General features: G+C 34.7%; 1 protein-coding gene across 13 annotated transcripts in view; it reads right to left on the bottom strand.

Annotated features, from left to right (window-relative positions):
• The window catches only part of Nipped-A (Transcription-associated protein Nipped-A), a 128,521-nt gene that overhangs the window by 61,245 nt on the left and 48,448 nt on the right, over positions 1–18,828 (bottom strand). For all 13 annotated transcript variants that reach the window (XM_081976127.1, XM_081976126.1, XM_081976125.1 and 10 more), the window contains exons 17-27: positions 13,971–14,135; positions 13,687–13,913; positions 13,441–13,631; positions 12,858–13,385; positions 5,995–6,144; positions 5,783–5,939; positions 5,501–5,729; positions 1,124–1,285; positions 942–1,067; positions 797–889; positions 331–742 (exon numbers count right to left, since the gene is read on the bottom strand). In XM_081976127.1, the coding sequence (XP_081832253.1) occupies positions 331–742; positions 797–889; positions 942–1,067; positions 1,124–1,285; positions 5,501–5,729; positions 5,783–5,939; positions 5,995–6,144; positions 12,858–13,385; positions 13,441–13,631; positions 13,687–13,913; positions 13,971–14,135 (2,440 nt within the window). The remainder of the gene's footprint in view (positions 1–330; positions 743–796; positions 890–941; positions 1,068–1,123; positions 1,286–5,500; positions 5,730–5,782; positions 5,940–5,994; positions 6,145–12,857; positions 13,386–13,440; positions 13,632–13,686; positions 13,914–13,970; positions 14,136–18,828) is intronic.

The raw sequence follows: 18,828 nt of genomic DNA on the forward strand, positions 1-18,828 counted from the left end.
GTCTAAAAGTTTCAAAAGTTTCTAGAACGGTCTACAAGGTTTCAAATGCTTTAAAAAGATTTCAAAACACTACAGACACTCCAAAATGCTTCCAAAGCAGTCGGAAGCTTTTCAAAACGGTCTAGAAGCATCCAAAAGCTTCTTAGAACAGTCTAAAAGATACCAAATGCCTCTGAAGCATTCACTTCACCTTCAACTATCCAAAAATCTTCCAAACCCTCCTCAAGTAGTTAAAAAAAACCTACAAAACAGTCTAAAATCTTTCGGTAATATTTCTGGAACTTGAACTCAAAAAAAAGTAAAATTTTGCTTCCGGTTGATATCACTTACCTTTTTCCATTCTGAACGGCATCGAGGGAGTCAAAATCTCTAACGCTTGTCGCACAACCACTCTAGCATCGGCCAGGTGAGCTTTCAACAACGAATGGAACACCTGCAGTACGATTTTCCGGTGTATGGCGAACTTGTCGATGATGTGCGAGAGCAACAAGTGGCCGTGGTATCTGGTCGCGGGATCCACGCAATTCTCCACTTGCAAACAGGGCCAGGCAAAGTTCATTAATCGCCTCAGCTTGTAGCCCTGCGCTTTGTTGTTGGCGTCGTGAATGTGCGGACTGGCTTGTTCCACCAACAAACACGAGAACTGGAGCAGAGAAATTCGTACGCAATCGGCTTGAGGAAACGGACTGTCCGGATCTATTAGTTTGTTAATGAATACCGATACTGCGTTCTCTCCGCTATCCTACAAATTTATTAACGCTGAACTAGAAACTCGATTGAATGGTCCTATACAAACCTGGTATAAGGTTGGTGGACCTCCAATCAATTTGTTGCCTTCTCCACGTTCGAAACTCACCGAGAAACATGGGATAAGAATCAGTTGCAATATCTAAGAAAACCGTATCGTTTTAACGATGATTTAAACTGAATGCTAAACTTACTTTGGCTTTCAATTCTTGAGACCATTCACTCGAAGGGAATATTTCGACGAAACGGAAAAACGTGTAACGCTTCCATTCCACTGTATAGTTTTGGGCGACGGTGTTGTCCAAGAAGTCTTTCAAGAACTAATTAAGCGACAACAATTTAAAGGTAAAAGACGAAAGTTAAGACCAGAAATTACCTGAAAATTGGGTATAAATCTATCGAGAAGAGCACGGAGCAGTTGGAACAGCAAATCGATGTTGTTGGTGTCGTGGCAAAAGTAGTGTAGCAGAATTTTTACTAGTAGTTTGGGTTCTTTCCAGTGAGTGTACTCCATCTGGTCTAAATGTTTGTGCCTCTCCTAATTTACAAAGAAACTTCCGTTAAGTTTTATCTATATGACCTGGATTTTTAGAAAAATCACTGAAAATGCATTAAAATCTCTATAACAAAGTGAAACTACACTCTGTCCCAGAAGAAGTGGCAGTGACGACATTAACTGTGACGTCATATTGAAATTCACTTTTGTTCAACCACCAATCCAACGAGGTGCGTTAATGGTAAAAATTTCAGATTTTCTAACTTGAGGCGTTCCTGAGATATTCAAAAAAAACTAGAGTCAACTTTGACGACCTCTAGCGACCAAACGGTACAACTTAGCTTGGTCCGGTCAACGTCACGTGATAGCCCCATTCATGACCTTTCTTTTGTCAGATGACGTGTGAATACAGAATGTTTCAAATAAGCGAGTTGTGAACGATTGTTTGGAAAAATGCACGAAATTTTGACGCAAATTTAAGATTTTTGGGCCTACTATACTCACAACGGCCATATGGGATTTTGTTCAATCAAAGTGACCTTTTTATACTAAGTTCAAACTGGGAAACACTAATCTGACGCCCATTTTCCTCTAACTGGTACGGTTTTGGAGATGACCTTCAAATTATGGCAATTTTGACAGTTTTTAGTGTGTCGCACCCTTAAAAAATTACATTTTGACAAATGACACCCCACGTCACATTTCTACCATTAACCTACGGCTATCTAGACAGTTAAAGACAATTTTCAAAATTTAAAAATTTTTCAAAAAAATCCATGGGTACCCCCTGGAAAAATGTCAGAAATTCTGTTTTTTATTTTTCAACGTCAAACAGTGCGCTGTACAGAAAAATACCATATTAAGAAAAAGTTGTATCCCATCGAGGTGTATACGTAGTATAAATGTCACACCCCCTAACTCAAACCGTTTTCGAGATATTCATAAAAACATCCGAAAAAAATTGATCAACTTTAACGCCCTCTAGCGACCAAACGGTACAACTTAGCTTGGTCCGGTCAACGTCACGTGACAGACCCATTCATTACCTTTCTTTTGTCAGATGACGTGTTAATACAGAATGTTTCAAATAAGCGAGTTGTGAACGATTTTTTGGAAAAGTGCACGAAATTTTGACTCAAATTTGGGATTTTTGGGCTTACTATACTAGCAGCGGTCATATTGGATTTTGTTCAATCAAAGTGACCTTTTTATACTAATTTGAAACTGGGAAACACTAATCTGACGCCCATTTTCCTCTAACTGGTACGGTTTTGGAGATGACATTCAAATTATGGCCATTTTGACAGTTTTTAGTGTGTGGCACCGTTAAAAAATTACATTTTGATAAATGACACTCCACGTCACATTTCTACCATTAACCTACGGCTATCTAGACAGTTAAAGACAATTTTCAAAATTTAAAAATTTTTCAAAAAAATCCATGGGTACCCCCTGGAAAAATGTCAGAAATTCTGTTTTTTATTTTTCAACGTCAAACAGTGCGCTGTACAGAAAAATACCATTTTAAGTAAAAGTTGTATCCCATCGAGGTGTATACGTAGTATAAATGTCACACCCCCTAACTCAAACCGTTTTCGAGATATTCGTAAAAACATCCGAAAAAAATTGATCAACTTTAACGCCCTCTAGCGGCCAAACGGTACAACTTAGCCTGGTCCGGTCAACGTCACGTGACAGACCCATTCATTACCTTTCTTTTGTCAGATGACGTGTTAATACAGAATGTTTCAAATAAGCGAGTTGTGAACGATTGTTTGGAAAAGTGCACGAAATTTTGATGCAAATTTGAGATTTTTGAGGCTACTATACTCACAACGGCCATATGGGATTTTGTTCAATCAAAGTGACCTTTTTATACTAATTTCAAACTGGGAAACACTAATCTGACGCCCATTTTCCTCTAACTGGTACGGTTTTGGAGATGACATTCAAATTATGGCCATTTTGACAGTTTTTAGTGTGTGGCACCCTTAAAAAATTACATTTTGATAAATGACACTCCACGTCACATTTCTACCATTAACCTACCGCTTTCTAGACTGTTAAACCAATTTTCAAAATTCAAAAATTTTTCAAAAAAATTTATGGGATACCCCCTGTGAAAAATGTCAGAAATTCTGTTTTTTATTTTTCAACGTCAAACAGTGCGCTGTACAGAAAAATACCATATTAAGTAAAAGTTGTATCCCATCGAGGTGTATACGTAGTATAAATGTCACACCCCCTAACTCAAACCGTTTTCGAGATATTCATAAAAACATCCGAAAAAAATTGATCAACTTTAACGCCCTCTAGCGGCCAAACGGTACAAGTTAGCCTGGTCCACTCAACGTCACGTGATAGCCCCATTCATTACCTTTCTTTTGCCAGATGACGTGTTAATACAGAATGTTTCAAATAAGCGAGTTGAGAACGATTTTTTGGAAAAGTGCATGAAATTTTGACTCAAATTTGGGATTTTTGGGCCTACTACACTCACAACGGTCATATTGGATTTTGTTCAATCAAAGTGACCTTTTTATACTAATTTCAAACTGGGAAACACTAATCTGACGCCCATTTTCCTCTAACTGGTACGGTTTTGGAGATGACATTCAAATTATGGCCATTTTGACAGTTTTTAGTGTGTGGCACCCTTAAAAAATTACATTTTGATAAATGACACTCCACGTCACATTTCTACCATTAACCTACCGCTTTCTAGACTGTTAAACCAATTTTCAAAATTCAAAAATTTTTCAAAAAAATTTATGGGATACCCCCTGTGAAAAATGTCAGAAATTCTGTTTTTTATTTTTCAACGTCAAACAGTGCGCTGTACAGAAAAATACCATATTAAGTAAAAGTTGTATCCCATCGAGGTGTATACGTAGTATAAATGTCACACCCCCTAACTCAAACCGTTTTCGAGATATTCATAAAAACATCCGAAAAAAATTGATCAACTTTATCGCCCTCTAGCGGCCAAACGGTACAAGTTAGCCTGGTCCACTCAACGTCACGTGATAGCCCCATTCATTACCTTTCTTTTGTCAGATGACGTGTTAATACAGAATGTTTCAAATAAGCGAGTTGTGAACGATTTTTTGGAAAAGTGCACGAAATTTTGACTCAAATTTGGGATTTTTGGGCCTACTACACTCACAACGGTCATATTGGATTTTGTTCAATCAAAGTGACCTTTTTATACTAAGTTCAAACTGGGAAACACTAATCTGACGCCCATTTTCCTCTAACTGGTACGGTTTTGGAGATGACATTCAAATTATGGCCATTTTGACAGTTTTTAGTGTGTGGCACCCTTAAAAAATTACATTTTGACAAATGACACTCCACGTCACATTTCTACCATTAACCTACGGCTATCTAGACAGTTAAAGACAATTTTCAAAATTTAAAAATTTTCCAAAAAAATCCATGGGTACCCCCCCTGGAAAAATGTCAGAAATTCTGTTTTCTATTTTTCAACGTCAAACAGTGCGCTGTACAGAAAAATACCATATTAAGTAAAAGTTGTATCCCATCGAGGTGTATACGTAGTATAAATGTCACACCCCCTAACTCAAACCGTTTTCGAGATATTCATAAAAACATCCGAAAAAAATTGATCAACTTTAACGCCCTCTAGCGACCAAACGGTACAACTTAGCTTGGTCCGGTCAACGTCACGTGATAGTCCCATTCACTACCTTTTTTTGGTTATTTAGTGTGTCTATACAGAATGTTTCAAATAAACGAGTTATGGAACATTGCAAAAAAATTTACCTGAAAATGAGTTTTTCTGAGAACATTCGGTTACTATCCAATTAAAACGTAAATTTTGACATTGGGAACATGATTTTGCTGTCAAAATGACACAAAACAAAAATAATTGTAGTATCAAAATTACAAATACAACTACACAAGCAACAGGAAAAAGAGCAACAGAGAGGAGGAAAAAAAATTGAGAAAACTGTCAATAGACGTCAAAAAACCAAAATACTTTTCAAAAGCTTACGTTCAGAATGTGATTTGACAGTTAGTCACGTGACCCCGGTTCCTTTGTTTTTAAAGATGTTGATCAGATGACACATTGTCAAATTATTTTCGAACGTGGGCCTGCGCCAGCACAAACATTCCCGAATTTAAAAATACGTAAATATACAAATCAAATTTCAACCATCTCGCTCAGTTCACACGCAATAGAAAAGAGACGGACTTTAGTTTGTGATTTAGATGAACGTTCAGAATACTTACCAGATATCCATTATCGCACCAAATCTGTTTCAAGACTTCGACCAAATCCGGTTGAGTCGTCAACCATTGATCGTCAAACTTGATCAGCAGCGAAATAATACGAATACTCTGAAATTGCATCTCGTTCTTCTGCCAATCGTTTCCTTCCACAATGCCCAGGTCCCTGGTGACGTAGTTGGACTGGGCCAGAATAACCAAACGCCTCACCATATTGTTTTGAATGTATTCCCTGCACACACAACCGTTCATCGAACAATCCAATCTAATTCACTACATTAATACCTGAAAACCTTGCCTTCTTCGTGAGTGATCAGGTACTGCAAGTACCGGTTGTAACATTTTTCCTTTACGTAGTTATCGTCCATTAGCATGGTCAAAGTTTCACCCGGATAACGGGCTAGGAATTTCATTAAAGGCGTTCTGAACGGACTGCTCGCCTCTGAGAATGACGATGTTTTAAAATAAAATCATCTCGGATAGTTTGAAAATTTTACCAATAGCCATAGCTTGTTCCGTCTGGATTATCAGCTGGGTGAGTTTCAAAACGAACTTGTTGGAGGCCGCTGGCGTTTGATGGAATATGTTTAGAATGGTGACGATTTTCAATTCGGTATCTGATTTGGTGATATTGACCACGCCAGTTTCTAGAAAGTCAAATAGTACTTATTGGAAAAATGTCTGAAACTGTCATATTTAAAGTCAACTAATTTATACCCCATCCAATGATAACATAGTCATTGTTGCTCCTTACTTTACATACATTTCTAGATATTTCTATGTTTATTGTGTAGTATAGGTAACTAGATTCTACATATCACAATAACAAGGAAAAAAAGTTAAATAACATATTCTTAAACAGGCGTGTAATGATGGTTTTTATTCTCAGGGACGAAAAGAAGAATGAAGATTTTTACTTGTCACATTCAAAACAATAACCTGGCTGGTACTATACGAGAAAATCGATACTCGTAATTTATTTAAGAGTTTTTGAAAAAGTAACATTTCAAAGAATAGAAAGACTAAGAGAATGCAATTTCCAAAAAACAGTTCAAAAGTAAAAAATCAATTGCAAATCAAGACAAAGATTGTTGCGCATAAAACTCATTTTTTACTACTAAAAATAGTCTCAAAGGCTAGAACTGATTTTACTAGGACTAAAGAGAGTCCAAAAGTCTATTTACTGGATTAAAACAAGTCTAGAATTCAATTTACTTTCATCACTGAAGAGTTTGAAACTTATGAATAAATTTAAACTCGATTTTTCAGTTTTGAAGCACTAATGAGTGTAAATGTCACTTTAATAGTAGACAAGTTTGAAATAATACTTTCAAGGCTATGGGTAGTGTACAAACTGGCTTTCAGGCCTGATACTTTGTGAAGAGCCTTAAAACTCGACTTTTCAGGCTGAAAACCGCCTTAAAGTACTAAAAACAGTCTAGATTTTTAAGAAAAGCTCGAGTTTTTAACACTGGAGTGTCCAGAAGTCAATTTAATAGAGACAAAGTTTGAAATGTTGTTTTTTAAGGTTTGCTATGTCAAAAACTTGGTGAAGATAGCTTTGAAACTGGATTTTCCAAGCTGAAAGCAGTTTTGAAGCCCTAAAAATAGTTCAGAATTCTAAGAAAATGAAAAGCAAAGTAAAAAAAACTTGAAAAGTTAGTCTTCAAGTCAATTTTTATCTATAATGTCAATATTCTGTGTTTAAGACTATTTTCAAGATTAAAATATTGAAATGTGTTTTGAAATTATGAAAATCTACTTCAAAGGCAAATTTTAAGCTTCTGATGTCACTTTTCCATTGGTTTAGAGTCACTTTTTGGTGTCCAAGTCAACTTTCAAGGTTTAAATGTGTGAATTTGTTAGTCGAAAATTCTAGAGAAAGTCAATTTTCTATACTAAAGCTTTTCAACTTATCTGAAAACTATGACGACTGACTACAAAGACTGTTTAAGTCTCTCAAGTCAATTTCCAAGACTAAAGTTTTTTAATTTGTCTGAAAATTGTTTACAAAAACCATTTTTAAGCATCTTAAGTCAGTTTTCACCGGTTCAAAGTAAATTTATTGGTTTCTAAGTCGATTTTCACACTAAAGTCTTTCAATTCGTCTGGAAACTATGAAAACTGATTACAAAAACAATTTTTAAGCTTTTCAAGTCAGTTTTCACCGGTTCAAAGTAAATTTACTAATTTCTAAGTCGATTTTCAAAACTAAAGTGAATACTGATTACAAAAACATTTTTTAAGCTTCTCAAATCAGGTCTTTTCTATGTCAATGGAAAGCTCATTTCATTGGCTGTCCATCGACATATAAAAGTATATACAAAGTGTTACAAATACGCGTGTTATTCACGGTTTACAGATAGGGTGCCCCAGAAACACTTTTTGACCGGTTAGGGCTAATTTGACCCTGGAAAATTAAGAAAACACGGTTACATGAGCTACTATTATAGGTCTACTACGATGTAAAGCATAGAAATTTCTTGAAAAACCGATTTTGCAAACGACAATTTACGTAAGGGTCAAATTTGCCTGAAACACTACCACTATTTCAATGGGTTTTGCGTTATGTTGGCCGCTTGGTGCAAGCGAAAATCGTCTTAGTACAATAGCTAATTATTCCCAAAAAATTGCTACTTTTTTGAATTTAGAGAACTCGAAAGGCTTTACAGGCCACGCTCTAAGAAGAACCGCCGCTACGTTACTTGCCAACAGTGGAGCAAATGTACTCCAATTAAAAGGGCTGGGAGGATGGAAATCTAGTACTGTGGCAGAAGGTTATGTGGATAGCTCAATGGAGAATAAAACCAAAACTGCCGTTATGCTGTTCCAACGTGCCATGTCTTCTGTAGCTGTTGCAGGTAGTTGCCCACAAACCTCAGTCATTCGGCAGCAAATTAATTTGTCGACCAAAGAGACAACTGTTGGAGACGCCAGTGCTGGTACTGGCCTAAATATTTCTATAATCACTTATAATAATTCAAATGTAACCATTAATTTCAATAAGTAGTTTGTTTTAGTTTAGATCATGTTAATTTTAGTATTGTAATGTATTATAGGCATTATAACCGTTAGAATGCATACAATTCGAGTTGTAATCCAGGACATTTTTCTCAATTTATTATTTGCGAACTGAATATATCGATCCGACTTTATCTGACATTAAAAAAATTTGATTCAATCCTGTTTAATCAATGTTTTCCTCAGAAATTAGTAACAAATAAAAGCAGAAATAAGTGCAAAACATTATACAAATCGGATGAATTAAATGAGTGCAAGAAAAAACTAGATTTGCTACTTCAGCTGTCAAGACATGATATAAGATTTAAACCTCAGTATATCACTGTAAAAAAGGAATATGAATTTATTAAAATCAAGAGCGGATAGTTATAAAAAACAAATAGAATCTTCTGACAATAAAAATAAATCTATGTGGTCCATTTGTAATGAGATATTGGGGAAAACTCAGTGTTGGCTTGAGACTGATATAGCGGGTGATCTTTGTGTTATAGCAAACAAATTTAACGACAAATTCTTGTCGTTGGTCCCTGATATATTGGAAAATATGGAGCACACGGAGTTTAGTTGTAATATAATCCCCAATAGTGAATCATTTCACTTCAAACCAATCACTGAAGAGGAACTGTGTGATTTTTCAGCAAAATTAAAAAACAAAATAACAAGTGGTATAGATGAAATTCCTGCAAGTATAGTTAAATTGGTACTACCACATATATCCAAGCCACTAACATACTTAATAAATAAAAGTCTCAAGCAGGGATGCTTTACAGATCAGTTGAAAATTGCTCAAGTTAAACCGATTTATAAGGTGATAAAAATGAAATAGGAAATTACAGACCAATAAGCATCCTTCCAGCCTTTTCAAAGATTTTTGAATTGGTTTTATACACACAGCTAACAGATTTTTTTATAATGTGCGACCTCTTCAATGGTTATCAACATGGCTACATTGCCGGAAGATCAGTACAAACAGCAATTTTTCAGTTTACAAGTCATATCCTTGAACACATAGAAAACCATAAACTAGGAATAGGTAAATTGTTAGACTGATCTAAGGCTAATGATTGTGTAGATAAAGAACTATTGTTAAAAAAATTAGAACTCTATGGAGTTAGAAGTAAAGCCCTGAGATTGTTTGGTTCTTACTTATCTCATAGAAAAAAACAGGTTAAACTATTTAGGGACAACAAGCCATACACATCAAATATAAAAGAAGATCAACATGGAATAGCCCAGGGCAGTATTCTGAGGCCACTACTCTTTGTAATTTACATGAACGATCTGAATTCTATAGCAAAAGAAAATGAAAAAATCGTCAACTTTGCAGATGACACAAATTTACTTGCAGGTCAAGAGGAAATCAGCACTTTAATTCAGTCTGGAAAAGATCTGTTTATTAGGACCTCTGAGTTGGTTTAAAAAAAATAAATTAGCTTTAAATATGGAAAAAACAAGTGTGATTATTTTTTCAACAAAACAAGGTACATTTGAGAAACCTAATGAAATACACCTTCTCACTGACAGGAGCCAATTACTAGCCAAGAACACAACATTTTTGGGAGTGCAGATTGATGAATTTCTAGATTGGTCTGATCACATAAATGTTCTGCTAGGCAGGTTAAACTCAATTTGCTATGGAATTCGAATTGTCTCCGGGTATCTGAACCTGGCGGCCCTTAAAATATTGTACTTTCGTCAACTTTGAATCGATTATGAAGTATGCAATTATGTTTTGGGGTAGAAATACTTCAATACAGAATGTATTTGTAATTCAAAAAAGGGCAATTAGATTAATGTTCAAAATGACATACAAAGATTCATGTAGATCCATCTTAAAAAAAAATAAAATAATGACAGTTTATGCAATTTATATACAGGGTAATTCAAATTCGACCCTCACCATTGGGATCTCAGAAACCATAAGAGATACGAGAAAGTTTAAATTGGGGCAAAGTTGCGCAATATAAAGCTCAACCAAATGCTGTTTTAAAAATTTTGATTTTCCAAGTACTTCCGAAGATATCCGAAAAAAACTGAAAATTTGATTTTTTGTTTTTATTTATTTCTAATCTTATTTGAAGAGATATTCCAAAACTAAAAGCACCTTTTCATTGCCACTTTTTCTCAGCTATTCGATGATGGATTCAAATTTGCCACACGACGTTTCGTTTTTTGGCAGCCATCATCAACTTTCTTTTTTCTTATGGGCGCCATATTGGATTTTTAGCCCACCAAATAGTACGTTTTATTCTGATTTTAGTGATGTATAATAACTTATGATTTGCTTCACAAATAACAAAATAATTCAATAAAAACTATTTTTACTTTAGTTATTGGCTTTGAGTTAATGGGCCGTTTCATAAAATGTAATTATTTGACAGTACTTGTCAAACACGATAATTCGGACGATCATTAGAGCTTTTAGAGATTTTACCTTAGTTAGCTTTGAGTTAATGAGACGTTTTATGAAGATTACTTGGTAGTAGTACTTGTCACACGCAATTGGCCTGAACATACTTAGTCACAAAAGTGTACACGTGACTTAAACCGGTTTATTCACTCGAATAGCTTAGGCCACTCGCTACGCTTGTGGACCTAGTTGTTCTTTTCGTGAATAAAAAATGGTTTAAGTCACTTGCTGCAAAGTAACTATTAAATCACTCTGAATGACATTCGCCTATTTACAGATGTAAACAAACAAACATCAATGTTACATCTACGGGGCGCGGTGCAAATTTAATAGAACTGTAATTTTACTTTTTTTTTTAATATAAGAAGTCGAAATTTAATAAAATACTGTATAAGACACGTGACTTAAACCGGTTTATTCACTCGAATAAATATGAATGAATAAAAAATGGTTTGTCACTTCCAAAATAAATAACTATAAACTAGCACTTAACATTATAAAAATTGAAATTTGCCAAAAAATGAAGTTCCTAAAATGATGATCTTTCTGTTGGAAACATAAATAAGCCTTTTAAGTTAGAGATAATGCTAACAAATCTCTTTTTCTGATTAACCTAAATAGTTCAGCAATGCTTGTATAATAATAACATTTTCTGCGGGGGTTTCTTTTCTAGATACATTTTTAACTATGATTGACTCTCTAATGATCGTCCGAATTATCGTGTTTGACAAGTACTGTCAAACAATGACATTTTTTAAAACGGCCCATTAACTCAAAGCCAATAACTAAAGTAAAAATAGTTTTTATTGAATTATTTTGTTATTTAGGAAGCAAATCATAAGTTATTATACATCACTAAAATCAGAATGAAACGTACTATTTGGTGGGCTAAAAATCCAATATGGCGCCCATAAGAAAAAAGAAAGTTGATGATGACTGACAGAAAACGAAACGTCGTGTGGCAAATTTGTATCCATCATCGAATAGCTAGGAAAAAGTGGCAATGAAAAGATGCTTTTAGTTTTGGGATATCTCTTCAAATAAGGTTAGAAATAAATAAAAACAATAAATCAAATTTTCAGTTTTTTTCGGATATCTTCGGAAGTACTCGGAAAATCAAAATTTTTAAAACAGCATTTGGTTGAGCTTTATATTGCGCAACTTTGCCCCAATTTAAACTTTCTCGTATCTCTTATGGTTTCTGAGATCCCAATAGTGAGGGTCGAATTTGAATTACCCTGTATATGAGTGTCTCATCTTTCTTAAAAAGAACCAAAACCTATTTAACATCAAAGTCAATCATACATACAACACAAGACAAAAAGATGTAAACTGTCCAAAACATAGATTAACACTCACTGAAAAGAATGCAAAATATATGTGTATTCGCCTATTTAACAACCTACCAGACAGGCTGAAAACATTGACGGACAAAAGTTTCAAAAAAGAAGTAAAAAATTTACTAATTGAATTAGAACCCTACACTATAGAGGATTATTTTGTTAAATAAAGTTTGCTTATTCTCTGAAATCTGTATTTAGGGAAAAATCGCTGAAAATGTATATAAGTATCTTTAAGTACTACATAGTTCATAGTTTACCATGACGCTATTTCCTTTGTATTAGTTGATAATGTACATTGTACTCTATCCTAATCACAATTCGAAATAAAGACTGTTATTATTATTATTATTATTATTAATCCAGGACATTTTTCTCAATTTATTATTTGCGAACTGAATATCGATCCGACTTTATCTGACATTAAAAAAATTTGATTCAATCATCATTTTTTTTTTCAAAAATATTAACAATCACACAATTTTAGAGGGCGGGAAGTAGAGGTGCGCAATATGATACTTCCTAACCTTCAATGACGTTAGTAATGACAGCATTACATATATGGTTGTAAATAAAATCATTTACTTACCAGCCGCTGTTTTATAAGCCGTCGTGATCTTCTCCAACAGTTTCTCCAAAATTTGAAACAGCTGATCGCACAGTTTCTCATTGAATTCGTTGGGAAAAAGCTGCGTCAGATAGGACAACATTTTGAAACCGTTCAGGGTAACGACTTTTTCGTCGCCCAACGTCATCAACAACGGTCGCACCGTCGGATTAAACAGTTCCTTCTGGATCGGGTATCCGGCTATGAACTTTTTCATGCAATCGAACGCGGTTTCTTGCAGTTCCGCGTTTGGTTTCTCCAGCGCCCGATAAAGCACCTCGAATATCTGGTCGCGGACCTCTTCCAAGTAGTAGCAAGACGCCAATACTCTTAAAGCGCTTTGCCGTAAAGGAACGAAGTTCGAAATCGATTTGTAGCAGAAGAAACTGCTCAAACGGGAATCGTCCATTTTGCACAACGATAGCAAATCGGTGATAAACAAATTGTGTTCGTGGATTTTCAAATCTAGGGTGAATAGTCGGGGTTCTAAAGTGTTGCAAAACATGTTACCTGCAATTTGAACACAATTAATAATCAGTTAGGATATTTGGTGGGAGGTTAATACCGTCCATAAGACCCATTTGAGCGATGGCCGGCTGGTGCATTAAAAGATGATTTTTGGGTGGTACCATATCGGCCAAAACTCCTTTAAACGGTTCCATAACGGCCGTTACAGACTTGTTCTGCTCCTTGGCCAGTAGTCTTAGACTAGCCATGGCTTGCTCGCGAACCATTTTGTGAGGGCTCGTTATTTGTCTAACAAAAAAACTCATCAAAACCTTCAAAAAGAAACAATGAACGGAAATAATACCGGACTAGTTCGTGCGTAACTTTTTGCAACGCGTCGGATTGTAAACTTTTGGTTTCGTCATCGCTGCCTTCGGGCGGCGACCCAACCAGAACGATTAACATTTTTTGCAGGTTTTCCCTGGCCATATCCAACGCGCCACTGGAAACCTCGCCAGTCAAATCCATCATAACAAACAGCAACGCTTTTAGGAAGGTGAACATGTGCTCGTAAACCCATTTTAATGCGCACTGAGAAAGGAAAATCATAGAAACACTCACTACAACTGAAACACGGGCTTTACAAACCTTTTCAAACATAAACTTGATGGCAATGCAACCGCCCAATTTAGCGTACCAAGCGCGTTCGTAACATAGACCGCACATTTTTTCGGAAAGGTACTCAATTAGAGGCAGGCGGCATGCCATTTCTTTGCTGCCAAGTAGTGTTGTAGCTGTATCAACAATGAGCATCTGTAAAGTAAATATTGATTGTAACTGTTAAAATAATCAATTTTACAGAACATACTACATAAACATTATGTCATCTAATGACAATTTAAGATACTCAGGTTAAGGAAGATAGACGGTAATTATTATTCGAGTGTGCTTATGTCTTTCCATTGTTTTATGTCAGTAAAATAAAGGTGTATAAAAAAAAAAGTATCTTCAATCTCTTTGACCAGTTCATAAACGGATAAAGGAAGCTGTACAAATTAACAGATTATGGGCCCAGTCCAGGAGAACCGGAAAAGTAAGCAGTAATTATCCTGTTGTGAAACGTATTTTGAAAACCTGAAGGATAAGACAAATTATGGCGACAATCCCTAGTAATTTAATTGTAAAGCCATTTGATGGAAATGGCTTCTCAAATTGGGAGTTTCGAGTAAGATTGTGTCTTGAGCAACAAGGTGTTTTGGAAATGTTGGAGAACGATCCTCCGGAATCAACAGCCACAAATGAACTTGCAATTTTTAATAAAAACGATATAAAAGCTCGGAATTTAATCGTTCAGTTATTGGCTGATAATGTTCTTGAAATGGTGAAAACCAAAACTACAGCTAAAGAAATCATGAATGAGTTGAAAGGTCCTTTTCAAAAGCAAGGAATAGCAAACCAGGTACATTTGCAGAAGAAATTAAGAAACATGAAAAACTTTGGAAAAGGAAAACTAAGTGAATTTCTGTTTGAATTTGAGAAAACAGTCTCAGAGTTAAGAAACTGTGGTGGAAACATAAATGACACAGTTATTGTCTGCAATGCCAGAGAACTATCAAGTAGTTACCACTGCAATTGATATTATTTTTTGTCAAGGTGAAAGTAACATCTCTCTTGACTTTGTAAAAAACAAATTACTTATGGAGGAATCAAGACAAGAAAAGGTAAAAGAGGAGAATGTAGACACATCACAGCCACATGCTTTTTATGGTAGAGGAGATGAAGAAAGAAAACATTTTGGAAAAGGATATAGACATCCAGGAAGTCAGCCAATAAACAAACGACCATCAACTACAAATCGTTATGCATTTCCTGATTATAGAAGCGGTGCGACCTCAAGTGAAAATTTTCCATACGTGTCATTATTGTGGTATAAGGGGACACAAAAAATCAGAATGCAGGGAAATGAAATTCAAACAAGGACAAATAATTTTAAGTATCCTTGTACAGCAGAGCAAGTAGCTGATGTATTCACAAAAGCTCTACCGCTACCAAAATTTAAATATTTTATTGAAAAACTAAATGTTGTAGATATTTTGAACTTATAAGTTATTCAAGAAATTGTTATAGAAGTAAGTTCTTGTATTGATATTAATTTTACTATTATATTGATGTGTATGTATTGTAAAATTGGAAGGGAATGTTAAAATAATCAATTTTACTGAACATACTACATAAACATTATGTCATCTAATGACAATTTAAGATACTCAGGTTAAGGAAGATAGACGGTAATTATTATTCGAGTGTGCTTATGTCTGTATAAAGTTATAAAATCTAATAAAAGTATTTTCAATCTCTTTGACCAGTTCATAAAGGGATAAAGGAAGCTGTAGAAATTAACAGTAACAACAAGAGGGTATATTATAGAAAAGCTTGATTTAAAGAGTGAAGAGTGTGAAGACATAACAAGGAAAAACATAAATTTTGATCATTAAAAACATTTAGAATTTGACGTCATGCTGATCACTCGAATTTTGACACTTTTTGTCAGTTTTACAGTTAATTAGGCTGACGGGACGTCGTGTAATTGACAAGAGAAACTTCCCATTGTTTTTGTTCCTGTAGAAACAAACGCGGTCAAAATTTAACTTTATGAACACCCTGTATATGTTCAATCGTGCTGCGCTTAGCACAAGGCAAACGAATACTTCAATACAAACATTTTGAGCTGTTTACAGTCGCTGAAATCTCAAAGATTGCTGGAGATATAGAATTTTCAAAGTTTTTATGTGGTTTCAAGTTTGACTCTTTTTCTTTTTCATCATGTTCAATCATGTTGCGGTGAGCATGAGGCAAAAAAGCAGTTCAAGACGTACATTTTGAGATTTTTACAATTGCAGAGATATAAAACTATCAAAATTTGAATGCAACCAGTGGACTAAGTCAGTCACTTAGAAACTGGTAACCGCGGTCACGACTGGCAAATTTCATTGTTTTTTGAACACCCTGTATAAGTTCTTTCGTATTTTGGTTAGCAGGAGATGAAAGAGCAGTTCAAGACGAACATTTTGAGCTTTTTAGAGTAGCTGAAACCCCAAAAATGGAGAAGTTACGAATTTTTTAAAATTTTGATGCAATTTGCAAAAAAAAAAATAGTAAAAAATCCAAATATCTCGGAAGAGACTAAAAAAGTTCAGAATGACTTTTTGCATCCAGTGGACTAGGTTTACATCCACTTAGAACCGGGTAAACGCGATCACAACTGGCAAAGCGTTAGTTTCAAATTCCATTGTTTTTTTGAACACGCTGTATATGCTCAATCGTATATCGGTTGGCAGGAGATGAAAGAGCAGTTAAAGACGAACATTTTGAGCTTTTTAGAGTAGCTGAAGCCCCAAAAATAGCGGAGTTACGGAGTTTTCAAAAATTTAAAGTAATTTGCCAAAAAAAATAGTGAAAAAGTTGAATATCTCGGAAACGGTTAGTTTAGTATTTTTTACATGAGACCAAAAAGGTTCAGAATATCTTTTTGCATCCAGTGGACTAGGTTTACATCCACTTAGAACCGGGTAAACGCACAACTGGCAGAGCGTTAGTTTCAAATTTCACTGTTTTTCTTTTCGGTTTTTGAACACCCTATATACGTACAATCGTGATGCGGTTAGCACGAGGTAAAAGGGCAGTGCATTTTGAACTTTTTAAAGGATACGCCAAAAAAATTGGTCAAAGTTGACGCCCTCTAGTGGCTAAACGGTACCACTAACCAACCGACTTTTCTACGTCAATATAAAGCTCATTTCATTGGCTGTCTATAGACATATAAAAGTATATTATACAGTGTGACCCATTTAGAATGGAAACACCCCTATAAAATTTTAGGTTATTAACCGATTTCAATGATTTTTTTTTGAAATAATTAGGAATGAAATGTCTATTACGGGAGAAAATTTTAAATATTTATTTCAGTTTTCAGGTCATATTACGATACTTTTTCTTGATAGAAAATGGAGAATTTTTATTAGCGATTTTTTTATTGAAAAAATTACTACGCCACTGGATCTATAGTGCTTTCAAATAGCTGTGACCAAAATTTCATGAAAATCCATTCATTAATAACAAAGTTATGACAAATTAAAATTCAAAAATCCTCTAAGCTAACGGTCACAAAAGAACACCCTGCATCAACTGTTGCCATAGAAATGGTGTTACTATTTACTTGTTTATTATTAATTATTAATTAATTAATTTCTAAAAAAAAAAAAAAAAAAAAAATTTGGTCACAGCTATTTGAAAGCACTATAGATCCAGTAGCGTAGTAATTTTTTCAATAAAAAAATCGCTAATAAAAATTCTCCATTTTCTATCAAGAAAAAGTATCGTAATATGACCTGAAAACTGAATCAAATATTTAAAATTTTCTCCCGTAATAGACATTTCATTCCCGTAATAGTGTTTCCATTCTAAATGGGTCACACTGTATAAGTGTTACAAATACGCGTGTTATTTACGGTTTACAGACAGGGTGCCCCAGAAACACTTTTTGACTGGTTAGGGCCAATTTGACCCTGAAAATTATAATTATGGAAAATGTATGGAAATATCTTGAAAAACCAATTTTAGCAAAAATTTTTAAAAATTTTCGTAAGGGTCAAATTTGCCTGAAACACCACGCACTATTCCAATGGGTTTTGCGTTATGTTGTCCACTTAGCGCAAGCCAAAATCGACTTTAATGATTTTATTTCTACAGTTTTGCTACGGCTCCAAATTTGACACTCACTGTGCTAAGTTTGTGCTAAATATCAGGGTCGTACCTGACCGATTTAAAAAAAATCTCTCAAAGAAGTTAGAGTGGTTACAGTCAAGAAAAACGTTTAGTTAGCTTTGGACCCCTCTGACGGCCAAGTGGAGCACCCTATCAACACAAACGGCCATATTTTTGGAAAGCCTATTATATTTTCTATCTATTGACATATAAAAGTCTATACAAAGTGTTGCAAATAAACGAGTTGTTTGATAATAAAGATAGTTTGACTGAATTTGACAGCTACTACTTTAACCTTCAATAACTCGATTATTTTGACAGTTACAGGTTCAATGGTTCAATTTAAAGAATAAATTTTTCAAATAAGTGACCTAATACAAACTTACCTTAATTTTGAACAGATAATCAGACAAAAGGAGTGTTTAATTTGAAAAACGTCCTTTTTTAGAACTGACGCCTTGAGCTCTCTTTTTGACCATCCTGTATAATATATTTTATTGTTTTTCTTCACCCACTCTTAGAACAAACCTTGTATAACACGACAAAACACAAAAATCAAGAAAAAAACGTTCCCTGATATGCATAAATTAAAATTATTGTTTTGGGAGACTGAAAATATTAAATTTCACATAGAACGGTAAATATCTCAGAAACGGGTACAGAAAAGTGTATGACATTAATACACAAAATATGTCTAGAATTTGACGTAGAATCCAAAAATGCATAATATACAAGGCGTCCC

This window comes from Ips typographus, linkage group LG3 (assembly GCF_016097725.1).
Source record: "Ips typographus isolate SLU linkage group LG3, UJ_Ityp_2.0, whole genome shotgun sequence".
Classification (NCBI taxonomy): Eukaryota; Metazoa; Arthropoda; class Insecta; order Coleoptera; family Curculionidae; genus Ips; species Ips typographus.